The following is a 15,649-nucleotide window of genomic DNA, read 5'->3' on the forward strand; positions in this document are numbered from 1 at the left end:
AGCTGATCTCTCATAGAGAGGGATGCTTGTGGAATCACTACGTAGGTTTTGGTGCAAATGTTGAAATACAGTTATCAGTAACTACTGACATCGATTTCTACTATGATTTTGGATTATGATTGTTATTATGGGGAAAACAATTATTTAAATCAAGAAAATGCTGGATTTTGAGAATTTCAAGAGGCCCAATGGGCCGAAAATTTACCAGGTGAAGGTTTTGGTGCATTAAGTGTTGAAGTAATGTTATCCATAACAACTGATATTGATATTGACAATGATTTAGATTTTTGTTGTGATGGATATGTTGACAATCATTTCAAGAAAGAAAATACTAGATTGTAAGAATTTCAATAGGTCCAATGGGCTAAAATGAGGCCCAGAGGCGAGCTATGTTGTTCTCAGACAGATCTGATTATACCCCCACCCCCAACAAAGTCAGGTAGGGTATACTGGATTCAGGTTGTCAAAATGGAGAATTGGCTGCTCATTCTAAATGTCTAGAGGGATTATGATAAATCATTGGCATGGTTACGGAGATGTGGGAAGTGGGATATACTGGACCAAAGTTCTAGTTTAAAAAAAGGTTACAAACCATACAGCCCTTTCATACTTATGCTCATCTCAGTAAGAGGGTAAGAGTGATATGTGCCAGAACTAGGATACAGTGATCTACATTTCACTTCATCAAGTAATAGACTTTTCCATACATTATATCCTTTTCTTCTAAAATGCAACTTCGAACGAATTGATGGATTTTGATCAAACTTAACACAATGGTAGTATATGAGAAAATACAGCTTGGGGTCAAAAGGTCAACAACAAACTAAAAGGTCACTTACTAAAACGAGATTGTTTCACAAATTTTAGTTTCCAGATGATAACTTGATAATAGGTCATCAAAATTTGTTCAAACTTCATACAATGGTAACATCAGCGTTCGAAATTAACACCTGTCCGTCTGCCCGAAAACAAAAGTAGCAAAGTAGGTGACACAGCTTGGGATTGAATTTTGGGTCAAAGTTCACTGTTACTGAAAATATACTTTTTAAATTATAGTTTGCGGATGATAATATGAGAACACATCAACAGAATTTGTTCAAACTTGGTATAATGATAGCATTAAACTAAGCATGCAATAATAACTTGACATAGATTAGAAAATGTAATTGATGGCAGGGGACATGTGTTGCAACACTTACTGTAAGCATGTTTACAATGATAACCTTTCACACAAAATTACATCAATGATGAAATTTATGAAATACAATATTACAATTATAAAATATTAAATAACTGAAAGGAAGTTGGTTGATAGTAGCCACTATAAATTTCCACGGCCCAATTTAGGTTGTTTTCGTGAAACTTTCTTGAAACAGGGCTGCTATTATCTTATTGACTGCGTTTTGTATAGTTGTGTAAGATGATTTTGAAAGGAAAATAATCAATCTTTCTAACAGTAGTAAATGTTTTTATAAAGATGTGCTAGAAATGTTATTTTTTAGCTGCTAAAGCTATTTTGGGTAGAAGTTTTGTTTGAAGGAGCTTTCCACACTTTATGTGTAGTACAATGTACTATGTAGAATGCAAATTTTACCAATTTTTTTATCTAGACCCCTAAAACATTTAGAAATGGTCTATGGGCACTCTTGTGGTTCCATATTGATATAAATTGTAACTATATAATTCTCAGATTCCTGTGGTTTCATGTACCAGAATTCAATTAAGTTAGGGAAAGGACATATACATAAAACAATTTTGAAATATTCTGAAGTGAAAATAAAATTAAATTAAATCTCTGTGACATACATTTTGGTTATTGACCTAAATAAATGACGCTGCATTCTATCTGATTCCCAATTCCACATCTATCGGAGGCTTGACATTCTGTTTGCTGTTTTATCAAATATTCCACCTGATATCCAGTGATTCCCCCAATGTAATCTTATTGCGTATGACACTTGTGTAATATGTTCATGGAACAATTTTCATTGGCTGGAAATTCATTGTGATGTACAAACAGAAACAATAAAATGACGTCAGGAAAAATGATGTGACATCAGGATTATGAGGACGGTGGGACAAAATGGCGGCCTCTGCTAGATTTTCCAAATAAGTTTTGACGTGAAATTCTTTGTTATGAAGGTATTTGTAGGTATTTGATAAAAAGTATCTGAAATTAGTGTTCATTTCATATGAGATTTTATCAAAATCGTCTCAAAGTTCAAATTTTGCTCGCTAATGCTTGCTAAAAATGAAAACTTCTTAGACTCGTTTCATATATATTCTGATATGAAATGAATACTCATGTAAGATCCTATATATGATACTATACAATATCATTGATTACCGCAAGTCTATTACATTAAAAATACGAACTTACGACAACTCAAAATCCTTCGAAAATCAAGGCGTGAATTATTTTTTAAACATTGGCGTCTTGAACCCATTAAAGGAAAAATACTATTCAATATGACTATTACTCTAGTCTTTTTAATTTAATCATTTATAAATTTTAGTACAATTAACAGCTATGATATTTAAAATATCTGTTCATTTCAAAAACAGAATGAAATTGAATAATTAAAACTTTAGTGATATTTACTGTTCCTATTATGATGAACAACAAAACTAAAACAAGATAGCAAGTATCAGAGTTAATCAAGTTTTATGACATTATCTAGTCAATGTCTTTTCTATAATTAAACATCAATCATGAAGCTCAGTTAACGATGTTTCAAGTACTTATAAAATTCTACTAAAGAGGAGAGAGGAAAAGATTGTGATGTCATTAAAAGCTCGTCGTTTTCAGAGGGAGATATAATTATTATTCAAAGAAATAGAATCAAATGAATCAAGCTTGCATGGGGGTATAAGATGATGTTTGAAACCTGAATGAGCCTATATGGGTATGAACATTTTCTTGGTACATATATGTGACTAGGAATTGTCTAGTTGTAAGTATTATATTTTCTACTCTGAGATGAGAACACAAATTCTGTACCTATAATGAGAATTCCTTCTCAAGACACAAGAAAGGTTAACAATGTCTGGATTTTTTATCAGAATATTTGACCAAGAATAGATCGAGGTATGGTCAAGTGGTTTACCAGAATGGGACTTAGGTATTTGATTTTTCTGATGACCATTTATGCACTAAACGTTTTTTAGTTGGCATTCATAGCTGATATGAATGCCAACTGGACAGAGGCAAATTTCATGAAGCGCGCTATTTAATGAGTATGTTTACATTGGGTTACAATATTAAGTTGAGATACCAAGGCATTTTGCATTAACAGTAAAAGCCCTATAACTCGAACAGCAGGGGACCAGGTCAATAGTTCAAGGAATACGGGGTATTAGACTCATCCGAGGTTGGTCATGATCAACAGTCAAAATGTCCGGTCTCAAACTATGACAAACAATGCACGACAATGACATTTTAATTACCCTATCTTTCAACATTCTTTGCCTATATCGTTTGATATCGTTTACATCTTTCGATAAATAACATTGTGTTAGCCTTTCGAATGAAACCAACAAAGAAATTAAAAAAAAATAAACTTTTATAATTAGGCGGACGTCAGCAATATCTTCCGCCTCTTTTGTCATTTCACAATGCGTACTTTCTATTAACACGGATCAACAACTTCCGTATTTTCGTATTTACAGGGAAGATTATTACTAGAGAAACATCAATAACGTAATGCCTTTTCTGAAATATTAAATAAAGTTAGCATCAAACAATTACTTGCGACCGTGTAAGTAGGTAATAATGACACCGTTAATCCCTTAATTACCTAAAGGCTCGACACGCCAACTGCATGTATAAACACAAGATCGTGAGCAATTATCCATGTCGGTGGTGCAGTCAGGTGTGATACAGGTAAAAAAAATCTCAAGGGCTGAACACCTGTTCGACGAATACATGGGTAAATACTATGTATTTGATGAAACGGGGACATAATTCTGTTCGGGGAATAAGGGGTATTCGACGAATAGCTGTTCGAGCTATCCGGGGTTTTGTTACATAGATTATATAGGGAGACGGTCGGGACCGTACGACCAGTTCGACGAATAGGGGGTATTCGAGAAATCCGGGTTCGAGTTAGAGGGGTTTTACTGTATAATGAATTAATCATTCGTTATTGTCAAGGATGGAACAGACATTAGAACAGCCGTTTTCCATGATTGCTGGCACGACAAGTGTGACGTCACAATGATAATGACGTCATAATAAGCGATTGAAGTTCATAGACTGTATGACTGCCAACTGCGCTTGGTAAGGTTACACAGTGGGGCTGCAGTGAAAATGTAAATATGTATATAGTGATATTGGAAAAGGTCAGCTTCTGTTGTAAAGCTAGCTCTGGCCCACAGTAAACTGTCAAATACCAACCTGCCCACATTATCAGGTCCCAGAGATGTATGAGGTTTAATTATATAGTAGTAGAATGTTTGCAGGCCAAATTAACCATCCTAATTCCTACTATTCTGATTGATATAAACTATATGCACATGCCCAGCTCATAGACCTTACCATATTTCAGTGCAGTCCTAAAATGGTCTTGATATAGATCAAGGGATAACTTATACATGAAATTATTGAAATCCGGCCTGTTTGTTCAACATGTACTGTTAGCATTTTGATTTTGCATGATTTCTGCTTTTAGGGTAGACTATTTGATTTGATGTATCAGGAGGTAGGCTAGTTTCTGTGACTCAGAATTGAAAGTTTGGCCCATACACATGTCCTTAATACAGTACCTAGCCTACCATCTTAGGACATGTGTATTGGCCGAACTTTCAAATGTATTATTTTTGAGTCACAAGAACTAGTCTACCACCTGTGGGCTAGTGTTAAAGATGCTCCACCGCCAACAGAACATAAATGATACTCATCATTTGAACAATAAATGGTGTTTAATCGTGTGTATATATGGCTAATTACCCCAATAAAATAATTTATTTCACTTTTGATACATGCACAATCAGTACTTCAATCAATATAGGATACAGTGCCATGGATTTTTTTTCGGGATGCAATTAATTATTTTCATAATTTTTAATTTGAAGTAAAATTAGAAGCTCATCATTCTTTTCATTGGTGGTAATGGTGTTAAGTTGAAGTAACTTTTGTATGCTGCCCTGCAGGTAGGGCATTAGAATTGTACCTGCTGCCCCTATTGCATGATCGTAAAAGGCAACTAAATTTAGGATCTTATCTTTTCTCTTCTTCCTATCTGACTTTATCTTTCCTAATGCCTCCCTTGGCACCACCTCTCTTTTGGCCTTGAGTTGAGCGTTCACCCCTGTGAGGAAGGCTCTGGGTTCTGTCCCCTGGTCGAGACACACCAAAGTCTACAAAAGTGGTAGTTTCTGCTCCTGCTTATCGCTCAGCATACAGGGAGTGGGACGACTGGTTCGCCCGTCGTCAGTATTATGTGACTGGGTGGGGTGTGTTGCTTGGTGTCTTCGGCGGCATGCTTCAGTGATATAGCACTATATAAAAAGGGCAACAGTTCCACTATACAAGAAGACACAACATGAATATACCGCAGTCTCCCAAAACACGCACCTCGCACAACATACACGCAACACATCGCATACATGGGAGGCCGTCCTTACATGACCATAGCTGTTAATAGAACATTTATCAAACAAACAAACAAACAAACAAAGTAAAACTACTAATTCCTCTTCTCCTGTTTTTGATAGAGAAAAAGTACCATTTGTCACGGTGGAGCATCTTAAAACAATTATATAGTGTGATTAATATTTAACGTAGACCGTCCCTTCTGTGACGTCGTCATACGTTTGTTACGTCGCTATCCGAATCCCGGCAAACGTATTTTATTTCTCCGTACTCATCTATTACAACTCGCTTCTGAAATCGGCATTCGAGCAAGTATTTCGTCTAGAACCTTTTAGAGCGTTTACTTGAAGTGTATCAATCTAAAGGTGTGCCAATCGGTAAAAACTAACAAGGGTAGATGAATAACATAAAACGTTGAAAAGTGCTACGGATTCGCCTATTTTTTAACATTTTCAGACCAAAATTTAAGGGGTAGTAGGAAGCAAATCGGTCATAATTTGAAAAATGATGAGGTGAGGTATACTTTTTATTTGCTTTTCGTATTGCAAATAAGCCAATCTTCATGGAAATTCTAAAAAAATCGATTTTTCTTGAGATAATTATTTCAGAAAAAAAGAAAACATTACTATTTTTATGCAATTTTTCACTAAAATTGGGTCCGGACTTAATTTTAAAATAGCGATATATTTTCGTTTTATTGTGGAAAACCCAGCTTATTGGATATAGTAATGAATTCTATATCACCTACTGAAGGTATGAACATGTTACAGGTATATTATTTATATGTTAAGGGATGCTACAGGGAGGAAATATTATTTATTTAAAAATCCTTAAAATCCGGATTATTAAGTCATTTGTACATATCTTTAAGCAACCCTGGAAGAAAAATTAACCCGGTGACATATGATTTTTATGCGGTTTTTGTGATCAGGGTATACCTAAAATCAAAATATCAAAAAATGAACAAACTCCATGAGAGGAAACCAGAAGGGACGGTCTACCTTAAATTTTTTATTCAGCAATTTTAATCTAATTAATTCTACCTCTGACCAATTAAGTGGTATTTTTTCTTTATCAAAAACAGGAGAAGACGATTTGGTATTTTTCTTCAGTTTCAAAAGTTACTTACTAATTCACACTAGCTATTATCATCATTGAAAAGTTTGAGGTTCTAATTCAACTTCAACATAAATATACTGTATAAAAAATAATTAATTGCATCCCGAAAAAATTCCATGGCACTATGTCCTATATGGAATGAAGTACTAATTGCGCATGCTCCAAAAGCAAAATACATCATTTTATAGTATGTTTCGACGTGTTAATTTGACATTTATGTATATATGTATATACACAATTAAACAACAATTGCATGTATTGTTAAAATGATGAAAATTGTTTATGCTCTGTCATAGGTGGAGCATCTTTAATTAAATGTTATTAATTAAATGCTATACTCGAAGTCTACAGTAACATATAATATGTGGGTTTCGCGATCCCAAAACGACGTGAGTAAATTTGTACAATTTTCCGTTAATTAGTCCCACTTTCCAGTGATTATGATGTCACGAAACACATGTCAAATGATGACGTCATAATCACCGGGTGGTGGGACTAATCAACGGTAAATTGTACTTTACCCACGTTGTGGTATCTCGAAACCCTTGTATTAAATATTTGGCATATGATATTTAATTTAATTCAAGAATTTTGCAATTTAGCTTCTTTTTCTGTTGAATTTGTAGTTTAAGACTGGCGTAGGGGAGACAACCTGTACAAATGATTTCTTTTTTACAGGGATATCTGGAACAAGGACTCTTAGTAGCAACAGCAGCTCCCGAGAGCCTTCAGGATTTCCTACACGTGGAAAACCTGGCCCAAGGTCATCTACTGGCAGGGGAAGGACTGACTGAAGCTCGGGGATATGTAGCTGTAAGTCTACCAATACGTTTACTGATTTATTTTTGTTGTCTACAGTATCATAACCGTATGAGGCATAATATGTTCATGGATTGTCTCCCTTGGTTAAATATGTGTAATATCATAAAAACATATATTTTATCAAAATTGAAGCGATGTTTTTTTATTTCTGATATTTCATAATTTTAAAAGTACATTTTACTATCAATTTATTTGAAAAAAATTGAGTTATATTTACAAATTATATACTTATAATAATATATATAATTGCTCCCCACGGAAAGAATCTTAATGTTAATATATATAACTAAAATTCCTCCTATGCTGTACTCTGGTTTCTCTTCAAACCACGCATAAATCTTTCGCCTTTTACTAAAGATTTCCGTGGAGAGGAACATTCAATGAGTCTATAGACTATTTTTTAAACCCTGTGCTAAACAGGGTAACAAAATCAATTAAAAGAAGAAACAACTTGCAAAATATTAACAGCCATGTATGAGGATTTGCTGTCATGAAATTAAACCACACTTCATACATTTTCATTCAAACAATTTAGAATCATTAGCAATTAACCTGTACAAGTGATCCTGTCATAAAGTCATTACTTATTTAAGCATTGATGTCACTATTTTTTAACTTCACCGGGGTATGAAAGAAATTTTGTTTGCAAAGCGTGTAGTGGATTCTCACAAAAGTTTGCAAACAAAATTTATTTCATAACCCTATGAAGTTAAAAATAGTTGCATAATTAATTTTTCAGACTACTTGATAACATAAAATACGTTAAAGCGTACGATTCTATTGATTTTCCAATGGATTATTTTTTCTAAATCGATCAATACACAACGTTGAAGTCTCTATTGTGATGTCAAGATTACGTCAGATTCTCGCGCCATTCTCAGATTTTTTCTTCATAGTATATGAAAGAAAAGAATCTGCCAATCAGAGAGTTGGATTAAGTATGAAAACAAATAAAAATTAATCGTTAGCAAATATAATTTTGTAGAGAAGAAATTGCCATTACATTCAATAGATTTTTTTTTTCAACTAAAGAATCAAGTGAATAAAACAAAATAGATTCTTCTCGGTGAAGCAAACATTTAAGTTAGCTCACTACAGAGTTTGCTATTAAATTAAAACTAACTCTATATATTTATTATTATCTCAAGCTCATGTACTTAATAAAAATACCTCCTGACATTTTAATTTCTGAACAAAATCTACAGAAAAAATTGCTTAATGTCAATGGGGTTAACTGAACAGAGTTCTTACTCATTGAAAAAAAATCACATGAATTTGTGATTTAGTTTAAAGTGTATTTACACAAAAATACCACCCATATATTTTGATGTGCATGTGGTGTGAAATGTTAAGTAAGAGTTACCTCCCTTCCTACAGGCAGGCCAGGCCTACTTTCTGTCTGATAGCTGTCCGGTGAACACGCTGTATTTCTACAAACCATTGGTATGTACTTTCATTATGATCCACTTGGAGACTGCTACCCTGTGACTCAATTTCATTTTACCATATGTTATCTTATTTCACAAAAAATCTTTTTTGTCTGTAACAAGCATTATCAGCCCATAAAAGAGAAAAGGTAATATACTGTTTGTAAACATTGCTACTAATAGGCTGAGATAACGTCGTAATTATTTCATAGAAGAAAGCATCCCGAAATGAATTTGGATGTTGGAAGGCTTGTCCTACATAAATTGAATTATAAGGATTAATTTGAATAGATTTCATATATTATGGAGATACATGCATAACACAAAATTTACTCTCAAGTCTCATCGCTTCACAGCTTCTGAGTTCACTCAGATTTTGTTGTTGTATCTGTATAACATGAAAAATCTGTTCAAGTCAATCCTTAAATATATTTATATATATTACTTTATATCTACAGATAGAAGGACTTGGCTATGACATGCCAAGCTTGGTGATTCCTGTGACACTGCTGTATTTCTTTGGTAAGTTGGCACTAAGTCCTAATACGGTAACTAAGTTATCAATTCCCCACATCAGTGCTGTTGGAACTTTTGAACTAAAAATTATAACATGAAATTTTGATAAAATGGACATAAACCATCAAATGTTTATTGTTTTTTGTTCTTTTTTAACTTAATTTTTTTTCAATTAATAGATACAGGTATAGACTTTAATACTCACTATTATTCACTGTGATCAATCATTATCATTGTCAAATGTCATAATTATTAACATGATAATATAAATTACGATAACTTGTCTGGGTGTCCACATGTGGGTGGCTGAGTGGTTCAGATGTCCTGACATATTACCACAAGCTCACCATCTCTGTGTGGATGAGTGGTTCAGATGTCCTGACATATTACAAAAAATCCTTCACCTCTGGGTGGCCAAGTGGATCAGATGTCATGATATATTACCACAAGCTCACCATCTCTGGGTGGCCAAGTGGATCAGATGTCCTGACATATTACCACAAGCCCACCATCTCTGGGTGGCAAGTGGATCAGATGTCATGACATATTACCACAAGCTCACCATCTCTGGGTGGCCAAGTGGATCAGATGTCCTGACATATTACCACAAGCTCACCATCTCTGGGTGGCCAAGTGGATCAGATGTCCTGACATATTACCACAAGCCCACCATCTCTGGGTGGCCAAGTGGATCAGATGTCCTGACATATTACCACAAGCCCACCATCTCTGGGTGGCCAAGTGGTTCAGATGTCCTGACATATTACCACAAGCCCTCCACATCTCTGGGTGGCCAAGTGGATCAGATGTCATGACATATTACCACAAGCCTACATCTCTGGGTGGCCAAGTGGTTCAGATGTCCTGACATATTACCACAAGCTCACCATCTCTGGGTGGCCAAGTGGTTCAGATGTCCTGACATATTACCACAAGCCCTCCATCTCTGGGTGGCCAAGTGGTTCAGATGTCCTGACATATTACCACAAATCCTCCACCTCTGGGTGGCTGAGTGGTTCAGATGTCCTGACATATTACCACAAGCCCACCATCTCTGGGTGGCCAAGTGGATCAGATGTCCTGACATATTACCACAAGCCCCACCATCTCTGGGTGGCCTGAGTGGTTCAGATGTCCTGACATATTACCACAAGCTCACCATCTCTGGATGGCCAAGTGGTTCAGATGTCCTGACATATTACCACAAGCCCACCATCTCTGGGTGGCTGAGTGGTTCAGATGTCCTGACATATTACCACAAGCCCACCAATCCTCTGGATGGCCAAGTGGTTCAGATGTCCTGACATATTACCACAAGCCCTCCATCTCTGGGTGGCCAAGTGGTTCAGATGTCCTGACATATTACCACAAGCCTCCATCTCTGGGTGGCGAGTGGTTCAGATGTCCTGACATATTACCACAAGCCCTCCATCTCTGGGTGGCCAAGTGGATCAGATGTCCTGACATATTACCACAAGCTCACCATCTCTGGGTGGCTGAGTGGTTCAGATGTCCTGACATATTACCACAAGCTCACCATCTCTGGGTGGCCAAGTGGTTCAGATGTCCTGACATATTACCACAAGCCCACCATCTCTGGGTGGCCAAGTGGATCAGATGTCCTGACATATTACCACAAGCCCACCATCTCTGGGTGGCCAAGTGGATCAGATGTCCTGACATATTACCACAAGCTCACCATCTCTGGGTGGCAAAGTGGTTCAGATGTCCTGACATATTACCACAAGCCCTCCATCTCTGGGTGGCCAAGTGGTTCAGATGTCCTGACATATTACCACAAGCCCTCCATCTCTGGGTGGCCAAGTGGATCAGATGTCATGACATATTACCACAAGCTCACCATCTCTGGATGGCAAAGTGGTTCAGATGTCCTGACATATTACCACAAGCCCTCCATCTCTGGGTGGCCAAGTGGTTCAGATGTCCTGACATATTACCACAAATCCTCCACTATGGGTAGCTGAGTGGTTCAGATGTCCTGACATATTACCACAAGCCCACCATCTCTGGGTGGCCAAGTGGATCAGATATCCTGACATATTACCACAAGCCCACCATCTCTGGGTGGCCAAGTGGATCAGATGTCGTGACATATTACCACAAGCTCACCATCTCTGGGTGGCCAAGTGGATCAGATGTCCTGACATATTACCACAAGCCCACCATCTCTGGGTGGCCAAGTGGATCAGATGTCCTGACATATTACCACAAGCTCACCATCTCTGGATGGCAAAGTGGTTCAGATGTCCTGACATATTACCACAAGCCCTCCATCTCTGGGTGGCCAAGTGGTTCAGATGTCCTGACATATTACCACAAATCCTCCACCTCTGGGTGGCTGAGTGGTTCAGATGTCCTGACATATTACCACAAATCCTCCAACTCTGGGATGGCAAAGTGGATCAGATTTCCTGCATATTAACCACAGACCCTCCATGTCCTCAGGATGTCACCATATTACCACAAGCACCCTCCATCTCTGGTGGCCAAAGTGGATCAGATGTCCTGACATATTACCACAAATCCTCCACTATGGGTGGGCTGAGTGGTTCAGATGTCCTGACATATTACCACAAGCCCACATCTCTGGGTGGCCAAGTGGATCAGATGTCCTGACATAATACCACAAGCTCACCATTCTCTGGGTGGCCAAGTGGATCAGATGTCGTGACATATTACCACAAGCTCACCATCTCTGGGTGGCCAAGTGGATCAGATGTCCTGACATATTACCACAAGCTCACCATCTCTGGGTGGCTGAGTGGTTCAGATGTCCTGACATATTACCACAAGCTCACCATCTCTGGATGGCAAAGTGGTTCAGATGTCCTGACATATTACCAAAAGCCCTCCATCTCTGGGTGGCCAAGTGGTTCAGATGTCCTGACATATTAACCACAAATCCTCCACCTCTGGGTGGCTGAGTGGTTCAGATGTCCTGACATATTACCACAAGCCCTCCACCTCCTGGGTGGCTGAGTGGTTCAGATGTCCTGACATATTTACCACAAGCCCACACATCTCTGGGTGGCCAAGTGGATCAGATGTCCTGACATAATTACCACAAGCTCACCATCTCTGGGTGGCCAAAGTGGATCAGTATGTCCTTGAATTATTACCCACAGACGCCTCACCATCTCTGGGTGGCCAGAGTGATTCAGCTTGTCCTGACATGTTACCTACACAGTCTCTCCATCTCTGGGTGGCCAAGTGGGATTGCTTCTCTGAGCATATTACACAAGCTCACCAACTATGGGTCTGGATGCTCGGTTTGTCCTGAACATAATACCACAACCCATTCGGGAGTGGACTGAAAGTGGTTTCCCAGATATCCCTGAACCTCATCTACTTACACAGAGCCACTCTCTCCTCTTGGGTAGCTCAAAGTGGAATCAGATGTCTCCAATCATTACCACAAGCCCACCAACTCTGGGTGGCTGAGTGGTTCAGATGTCCTAACATATTACCACAACCCCTCCAGAGTGGTTCAGATGTCCTGACATATTACCACAAGCCCTCCATCTCTGGGTGGCCAAGTGGATCAGATGTCCTGACATATTACCACAAGCCCACCAACTCTGGGTGGCTGAGTGGTTCAGATGTCCTAACATATTACCACAACCCCTCCAACTCTGGATGGCCAAGTGGTTCAGATGTCCTGACATATTACCACAAGCCCACCATCTCTGGGTGGCTGAGTGGTTCAGATGTCCTGACATATTACCACAAGCCCTCCAACTCTGGGTGGCTGAGTGGTTCAGATGTCATGACATATTACCACAACCCCTCCAACTCTGGGTGGCTGAGTGGTTCAGATGTCATGACATATTACCACAACCCCTCCAACTCTGGGTGGCTGAGTGGTTCAGATGTCATGACATATTACCACAAGCCCTCCACCTCTGGGTGGCCGAGTGGTTCAGATGTCCCGACATATTACCACAAGCCCTCCACCTCTGGGTGGCCGAGTGGTTCAGATGTCCCGACATATTACCACAAGCCCTCCACCTCTGGGTGGCCAAGTGGTTCAGATGTCCTTACATATTACCACAACCCTGATTCTTATGTACTGAGTGCTGGTTTGGTGGTTTTTTTCTCCAGGAACTTCAGTTTTCCTCCATCAATAATATTGGCACGTTATAAATGACCCTGGCAGTTAATAGGACGTTAAAATAATCAAACCTAACCTAAGTTTTAGCTTCACTGATAGTTAATAGATACATTATGTAATTATAAACCTCATTTTAATTCCTACAATTTGTTAATAATAATTAACTGGTATACAATTTTTGTGAACTTTTATTTTTCAGCGTTTATATCTGAATGGGTACACTTTATTGTAGCTCGGGTATATAACTTCCAGCCTTTGATGACCAGGACAGAGGTAAAGTTATCATTGTTAGCATAGTCATCAATTTCAAAGAGAATTATCAGTAATACATGTTGAGCAAAATATCATTTCTTAAGATGAAAGGGCCGGGATGGCAGAGTGGTTAAAATGTCCCGACATATTACCACAAGCCCTCCACCTCTGGGACGCAAGTTTGAATCCCATGTGGGGCAGTTGTAAGGTACTGACTGCTGGTCAGTGGTTTTTGTCTGAGTACTCTTGTCTTATTCCATCATCAAACCTGGTACATCCTTACATGACCCTGATTTTTGATAGGATGTTAAAATCACAGAGTGATGTTATTGTAGAAATTATATACTTAAGATAATTCCTTTTGAGGCTAATATTTTATCTTTATGAGTAAAACAAAAAGAAGATTTATGCAAAATAAAAAGCATTATGATATCTTTTTTAAATCTTATAGTCTAGTTTAACATCCATCTAAGAGTTACCTTTCTTGTATCGTTATATTTTCTTGGAAATTTATGCTAGGTGGATAATTTTATGCTGATTTAAAACAGATATAATTTTACTGCAGAAATTTCCCCAAGTGTAATATTTTGTGAATAATATTTATGCAACTATGTAGCTACAAGTTCGAAGGTATGTCTATCGTGGAAATTACAACGTTGTGAAATGTTTACACCTGTAATTGCAATAAAAATTCTGTAATATTCACTTTTACATCTTTCACATTTAGGTGTACAAGTCCTGTGTCACACACTACTATAGTACAGATAAAGCTCACAGGGATCTTGGCTACAAACCACAGAAGATAAACAATATGATAGAAGTATTAGAATATTACAAAAAGGAAGGAAAAATGAAGAAAACAAGACAGCAATCTACTTTAATGTATTATTTAGTAAACATCATTATAGCATTAGTGTTTGCTTCTGTTGTTATGTCATTTCTGCCTGGTGTAAAGTAACATTCCTAATTCATACTCTAGATTAATTATTCTGTGTTTGATAATTAGTTAAAAATAATATGCTATCAGCATTATATTTATCTACACTGTTCTTTAATCTATAAATTATGACAAATGGGTTTTTTTATGAGTTTCACAATATCTTTAGTATTTGTATTTGCTAAAACATCTAATCCTATTTACATTTTTATCAAAATACTAAGGTTGTAAATAATGATCTTACTTTGTATGTATGAACAATCGCCGTTTTCTAGGTCTGTATATACTTGATATTTAGTGACGATATTGCCTGATGGGACAGCTGATTAAACATCCAAACATAAACATTACTACTGTAAGATGGTTACCGGGTACATGTATATTAAAAGTTATTGGCTTTTACAATTAAACCTGCCTTAGTGACCACCACTGAAGAAAGACCACCTGCCTAATCAGACCGCTTTGTTAGGGTCCTAAATGACCATTTATAATACAATTTACCTGTGTATAAAGACCACCTGTCTAATCAGACCGCTTTGTTAGGGTCCTAAATGGTCAATTTGACCTTTTATAATACAATGGCCATTTATGATTTTGACCTGTGTATAAAGACCACCAGCCTTATCAGACCGCTATGTTAGGCAAATCCCAACCTGTGTATAAAGACCACCTGGACACCCTTTGATTAGGGTTTGGCCATTTATAATACAATTTGAACTGTGTATAAAGACCATATATTACAAATTTGACCTGTGTATAAAGCCTGCTAGACACCTGCGTGTCTAATCAGACCGCTTTGTTAGGGTCCTAAATGGCCATTTATAATACAATTTGACCTGTGTATAAAGACC

At 37.5% G+C, this 15,649-nt stretch overlaps 1 protein-coding gene and 1 non-coding gene across 3 annotated transcripts in view; both read left to right on the plus strand.

Moving 5' to 3' along the window:
* LOC138323343 (short-chain dehydrogenase/reductase family 42E member 1-like) overlaps positions 1-15,353 on the plus strand; it is a 147,888-nt gene extending 132,535 nt beyond the window's left edge. For both annotated transcript variants that reach the window (XM_069267897.1, XM_069267898.1), the window contains exons 7-11: positions 7,391-7,525; positions 8,912-8,977; positions 9,420-9,483; positions 13,809-13,882; positions 14,589-15,353. In XM_069267897.1, coding sequence (XP_069123998.1) covers positions 7,391-7,525; positions 8,912-8,977; positions 9,420-9,483; positions 13,809-13,882; positions 14,589-14,819 — 570 coding nt within the window. In that variant the 3' untranslated portion in view covers positions 14,820-15,353. The remainder of the gene's footprint in view (positions 1-7,390; positions 7,526-8,911; positions 8,978-9,419; positions 9,484-13,808; positions 13,883-14,588) is intronic.
* LOC138324617 (U5 spliceosomal RNA) lies at positions 7,840-7,957 on the plus strand. Its single transcript, XR_011208654.1, has one exon. It is a non-coding gene; the product is annotated as a U5 spliceosomal RNA (small nuclear RNA).
* Positions 15,354-15,649: the final 296 nt, after the last annotated feature.

The sequence above is a fragment of the Argopecten irradians genome, chromosome 5 (genome assembly GCF_041381155.1).
Source record: "Argopecten irradians isolate NY chromosome 5, Ai_NY, whole genome shotgun sequence".
NCBI classification, from domain to species: Eukaryota; Metazoa; Mollusca; class Bivalvia; order Pectinida; family Pectinidae; genus Argopecten; species Argopecten irradians.